Source organism: Emys orbicularis, chromosome 7 (genome assembly GCF_028017835.1).
Source record: "Emys orbicularis isolate rEmyOrb1 chromosome 7, rEmyOrb1.hap1, whole genome shotgun sequence".
Classification (NCBI taxonomy): domain Eukaryota; kingdom Metazoa; phylum Chordata; order Testudines; family Emydidae; genus Emys; species Emys orbicularis.
In genome coordinates, this window is record NC_088689.1 from 108194873 (window position 1) to 108201606 (window position 6734).

The 6734-nt window shown below is 41.0% G+C and overlaps 1 protein-coding gene across 1 annotated transcript; it reads left to right on the plus strand.

The window, feature by feature from the left end:
- Positions 1 to 901: 901 nt before the first annotated feature.
- DNAJB8 (DnaJ heat shock protein family (Hsp40) member B8) lies at positions 902 to 1594 on the plus strand. The gene has a single exon (XM_065408162.1). The coding sequence runs from the start codon at positions 902 to 904 to the stop codon at positions 1592 to 1594; it is 693 nt and encodes a 230-aa protein (XP_065264234.1).
- The last annotated feature ends 5140 nt before the right edge of the window (positions 1595 to 6734 follow it).

The window sequence follows — 6734 nt, forward strand, 5'->3', positions numbered from 1 at the left end:
GCCATCTGTGTGTGCCAGGAAGAGGGTATAAAGCCAACACACATTAAGAGCGCATTCACATCATCAACATTTTTGTTTCTATCATAACAATGTTCACTTCTGTGGCACCTTTCACCTAAGCATCTCAAAGCACGTTACAAATATACAGATAGGGAAAATGAGACCGAGAGAGAAGGGGGGACTTGTGATACAGCAAGTGAGTAGCAAAAATAGAATTCAAGAGTCCTGGCTCCCAGTTCCCCTATTCTCTGAACTCCCTTAGCATCAATGGAACGACCTGTGTGAGAGGAGAATCATGGCCTCTAGTGTTTATTTCTTAACTATCTCAAAATCCACAGAATACAATAAGACATAGCTGTATATAATGCCTTACTGTCGTCAGAGAGCTGTATTTCACACTTACATCATCATAGATGTGAAATATAAATGTTTAAAATGTGAGATAAACAGAAGGTGGTCCAATAAAAGATATTACCTCACCCACCATGTGTCTCGAATAACCTGGGACCAACATGGCTACAGCAGCATGGCAAACAAAAGATAAACCCTGGACAATATATATAGGATTTTCACCAATATCACTTCAGTATGCCAAAAAAAACCCCAAACAAACAAACTAAAATCCACTGTACAATGATTGGCTGAATTACCTCTGATGTCACAATCCCACCACTCAACTGTCTTAAAATCAAAGGGTAAATTTAAACAATGTGTTTCTTTCCCTGTGGCGCCAAGCACTAGCAAATCAAAAGATGAACTGAGCAAAACCAGCAGGTCATAAGGAGCAAATTTGGAGTGCCCAAAGGAAACAGGATTCCCTGGATCCTGAACGGCTCAGACTTCAGGTCACTGAGAAGAGAGAAAAGAAAGCATTTCAAAATCCATCCACCTTTCATTTGGGATGGTGAATTATTACGAAGTTTTAGGACTTCACCAAAAAGCCTCACAAGATGACATTAAAAAGTCCTACCGTAAACTTGCATTAAAATGGCACCCTGATAAGAATCCTAATAACAAGGAGGATGCAGAGAAGAAATTCAAAGCCGTAGCTGAGGCATACGAGGTTTTATCAGATCCCCAAAAACGTTCCATCTATGACAGATCTGGAAAGGAAAGTCGGCAGAGAGGAGGCAGAGGTGCAACTGGAGGCCACTTCCACAGCCCATTTGATTCGGAATACATATTCCGTAACCCAGAAGAGATTTTCAGGGAATTTTTTGCAGGAATGGATCCCTTTGCACATGATTTCTGGGACATTCCATTTGATGGAAATGTAGGTGAAAACAGAAACAGAACTCGTGGAAGAGGAGCTAACTTTGCCGGCTTTGATGTATTTCCTGGTCTTATGGAATCATTTATGTCATTTGATTCAGTCAGCCCCGGTGAGCACACTACATTCTCCTGCAGGTCCTTTGGAGGAGACACTAGTGGGTCAAACAACTTCAGATCAGTCTCAACTTCTACTGAAGTGGTCAATGGTAGAAGAATCACTACCAGAAAAATCATTGAAAATGGACAAGAAAGAACTGAAGTTGAGGAAGATGGGCAGCTGAAGTCCATAAAAATCAACGGAAGAGAACAGCTGAAATGCTAGCAACTCACCACACACCTGTGCAGAAACGTTACCAGCAAGCTGTTTGGAAGATCTCACTTGTGGACTCTTGTTCAGTAAAATGGGATCCAATATAAGCAGTACGAATAAACAGCTTCACTGAGTTCATGATACAATTGTTACAGACTTCTGCATTACTTGGAACAACTATTTCACAGGTAAAGGTATAGAGGCATGCTGTTCAAGCTGGCTATAATTTTAGTAAACCTAGAATAAATGTATCTCAGTTTTTCAGAAATAAATACTGCCAGGGTAAATCTTCCTGGATTACCAAACAGACTAAGTATGTTAAGTATGTTAGTATAGGGGGACTGGATGGCCCAGGGGATTGCTTATGGGTGAGAGAGCCTTTCATTTCTAGGTTGCAAGTTGGGTCCAGTGCAAACTTTTTGGTGACCCGTGTGAAATGAGTTGGTGGAACCACTGTAGTAGACAGATGTCCAACATCACAAGTGATAGCTATATTAATACTCTTAACATAGCCACCAAGAACTGAAATGTCATGGAGCCTGCAATCCTCTTTCACCCCTAGAAATGGACTGTTCTTGTTAAGGTTAAGGCATGTTGGTAAGGCCGAATAGAAACTTGTGCTACCACAGTACCTACCCTGTAGATAACTAGAGAATGTCATTCCTTCAGGGTGCAGTATTCACTTGCACTAAATTCACACTATTTTACAAAACCATATTCACAGAAAACTCTTCATAAAAATGGTTGAGAACAGAAGACAAGGTTCAGTAAACCATCCCCAGCATATCATGGAATTACAACAGGCAAACCTGTGGAAGGACAGTTTGGTAGTGAGAAACATTAAGAACAAGAAGTTATCTTTCAGCTATATTAAAAAGAAGGGGGTATTGTAGGACCTACTGAAAATTGCAAGGGGGAGAGCTGGATATTGGGAATATTTGAGGAGCTGAACTAAGCAGTGGGATGATGAATATATGCATGGATGTAGGGACAGGTATGGCACTGGTAGCCAAATACCATTGTGTTCACAAAACTAAACACTGGAACTCAGCTCATCAGGCCTGGATGCGTTACACCTCAGTCTGTTAAGGGAGTTCTGCAAAAACTTAACAGCCCCACTGGCACATACATAGGTGATCTGTCCCTACTGTTGGGCAGAGCACCAATAGATGTGAAGGTGGCTTGTGTTATCCTTTTCTTTAAAAGGATAAAAAGTTTAACCAGGAAAACATAATAGGCCAGTTAATCAAACTTAATATACTTAGCACTTAATGTTCAATGTGCATTATGAACATTCATTCATTATCACAACCTGCCTGTGACCAGGTGAGTATTATCCCCATTTTTCAGATGGGGAAACAAATACAGAGAGGTTACGAGGCTTGCCAAAAGTGACACAGCTAGTGGCTATCAGGACTAGAATTCAGAAGTTCCAGCCTCCTCATGTCAAACTCCAGTAAAGTTTTAATTAGGAGAGCAAACTAGGAAATGGTTGAGGGAATGTAACATAAGTATATGGGAAGTGAGGCATTTGGGATTTAAAAATCATAAGATGATCTTGCTAGGCAAGGAAATGGAATTTACTGATAATGAAAGGGAGTTAGCAATTCATGTCAGCAACAACAAGGAAGGGAATTTTGGGAACACGTTGCTCAGTTGCTGTAAAGGAGGACAGTAGGTTATCAGGCTATATCAGGAGAAGTATATAAAACAAATTATTATACCATTGTACAAGGCCACGATGGTGAGGTACCACTTAGAGCCCTGCATCCAGTTTTGCACAATATGGGGCCAAATTCAGACACACTGAATTCACTTCTAATTTGAATTTGGTCCTTTACCTTCAGAGACAAATGTGTTTGTCCTAGTGGGAAGAGATCCGAAACATGAACAAGGGCTTCGGATGCTACTGCAATACAAAACAACAACAATGAATAGAAATGAACATATCCTAGAGAAAGCCCAGTGAGGAATTACTGAACTGATCAAAGGAGCGGAGGCCTCTAAACTATGGTGACTGCAAAAACCTATGGAGTTTGAAGACGACAAGTCACTGAGGAGGGGATCTCCATGTCTTAGGCAAGGATCACTTTCTAGCTCAAATGCCTAAGAGGGTTCTGGGGATGTGTGTGAATGCTGGTGGTGCTTTAAGCTTAGCCAATCATTTCACTGTCATGCTGAGCACAGGCCAATGCTGGGGAACTGGGCCTGTATTAGCTGAAAAGATTCAGAATGATTAAAAGCTGATGCTTTCGGTGCAAACAGACATGAAGGATGGATTTAGGATTGCAGGGTCTCACAGCAGAGGGGCTTGGTTCAGGGGCAAGGTGATCAAGGTTAGATGGGCTAAGAGCAGACAACGCAAAGGTCTTTTCTACATGGTATATGCTAAGATGTAAAATTAAGTCAATATAGTTAATTATACCAGTATAATTCCCTTTGCGAACACACATTCCAGTATAGAAGGATCTTTTCTGGGTTTAGCTTATGTCACTTGGGAAGGGGGTTAAGCTAAACTAAAAAAAGTTACTCATACTGGAATAAGATTGTCCACATGGGGTTTATAGCTGTATAACTAGACTGGCTTAATGGTAAATCTTTCCTGTGTGGACAAATCCTGAGAGATAAGGCTTTAAGCAGGTAGAGTGGGCCTGAAGAGGCTTAGACCTGGTCTACACTTAAAATTAATCTGCAATTTCATATTTGAGTTCCTTCAGAATTCTTGGGTCAATAACATCTGGTCCTGGTGACTTATTACCGTTTAGTTTATTAATTTTTTCCAAAACCACCTCTACAAACATCTCAAACTGGGACAGTTCCTCAGATTTGTCACCTACAAAAAAATATCTCAGGTGTGGGAATCTCGCTCACATCCTCTGCAGTGAAGACCGATGCAAAGAATTCATTTAGCTTCTACGCATTGGCCTTGTCTTCTCTTAGTGCTCCTTTAGTACCTCGATCATCCAATGGCCCCCCTGATTGTTTGGCAAGCTTCCTGCTTCTCATATACTTAAACAGTTTTTCACTGTTAGTGTTTGTGTCTTTTGCCAGTTGCTCATCAAATTCTTTTTATACCTGCGTAATTACACTTTTACACTTGATTTGCCAGAGTTTATGCTCCTTTCTATTTTCCTGAATAGGATTTGACTTCCAATTTTTAAAGGATGCCTTTTTGTCTCTAACTGCCTCTTTTACTCTGCTGTTTAGCCATGGTTGTATTATTTTAGTCCCTTTTTTTTTTTTTAAGTCCTTTCCCCCCCCCCCAAATTTGGGGTATACATTTAATTTGAGCCTCTATTAAGTTTTTTTTTTTAAAAGTTTCCATGCAGCTTGCAGACATGTCACTCTTGTTACTGTTCCTTTTAATTTCCGTTTAACTAGTTTCCTCATTTCTGTGTAGTTCCCCTTTTTGAAGTTAAATGCTATGGTGGTGGGCTTCTTTGGCATTTTCCCTCCTACCAAGAATGTTAAATTTAATTACATTATGGTCATTATTAACGAGCAGTTCAGCTATCTTCACTTCTTGAATCAGATCCTGTGCTCCACTTAGAACTAAATCAGGAATTGCCTCTCCCCTTGTGGGTTCCAGGATTAGCTGCTCCAAGAAGCAGACATTAATGGTGTCTAGAAATTTTATCTCTGCATCCCATCCTGAGGTAACATGGACCCAGTCAATATGGGTATAATTGCAATCCCCCATTATTATTGAGTTTTCTATTTTTAATCACCTCTCTACTCTCCCTGAGCATTTCACAGTCACCATCACCATCCGGGTCAGTAGTATATTCCTACTGCTGTATTCATATTATTCCCGCATGGAATTTCTATCCACAGAGATTCTATTTAAGATTTTTACTATAGTTGATTCTGTGCTTTCTTTCACATATAGTGCCACTCCCCCACCACCATGACCTACTCTGTCATTCCTATATATTTTGTACCCTGGTATTAGTGTCCTATTGATTATCATCAATCCACCAAGTTTCTGTGATGCCTATTATATCAATATCCTCATTTAATACCAGGCACTCGAGTTCACCCATTTTAGTACATAGATTTCTAACACTTGTATACAAGCACTTATAAAATTTGTCAATATTTAGTTGTCTTCTTTCATGTGATGTAATTGAATTGGACTCTTTTTATTTGACTGCTTGTCTTCAGTTCCTATTTGTACTCTATCAACTTCTATCCTTTTTCTTTTTTTTACTAGATGGAGAATCCCTGTTAGTAGATCCTTCCCTAAAGGATGTCTCTGTCTGAACTGTGTGCTCCTCAGCACCTGTTGGCTTTCCCCTCCCTGGCCCTTAATTTAAAAACTCCTTTATAACCTTTTTAATTTTACATGCCAGCAATCGGGTTCCATTTTGGTTTAGGTGGAGCCCATACTTCCTGTGTATAGGCTCCTCCTTTCCCAAAAGGTTCTCCCATTCCTAATAAATCTAAACTCTCCTCCCTACACCATTGTCTCATCCACGCATTGAAACCCTGCAGTTCTGCCTGTCTAACTGGCCCTGCATGTGGAACTGGAAGCATTTCAGAGAATGCTTCCATAGAGGACCTGGACTTTAATCTCTTACTCAGTAGCCTAAATTGGGCCTCCAGGATCTCTTTCCTACATTTCCCAATGTCCCTGGTACCTGCATGTACCATGACCACCAGGTCCTCCCCAACACTGCACATAGGTCTGTCTAGATGTCTTGAGAGATCCACAACTTTTGCACCCGGCAGGCAATTTACCACACAGTTCTCCCGGTCATCACAAACCCAGCTATCTATATTTTGAATGATTGAATCCCCCATTACTATTATCTGTTTTTCCTAATAATTGGGATTCCCTCCCCAGGAGGTGTATTTTCAGTGTTAGAGGATACCATGACATCATCTGGAAGAAGGGTCTCAACTATGGGATTGTTTCCCTCCACTCCAGTTTGATGTTCTCCTTCCCTGAGACTTTCATCCTCCTCAGCAGCACAGAGGCTGTCAGACTGGGCGGGACCGCTCTACTGTGTCCCAAAAAGTCTCTTCTATGTACCTCTCGTCTCCTTTAGCTCCTGCAGTTCAGCTACTCATCTCAAGAGCCCATACTTGGTCTCTGAAGGCCATGAGCTGCTTGTACCAAGTGCACACATATGCCACCTGCCCACAAGGC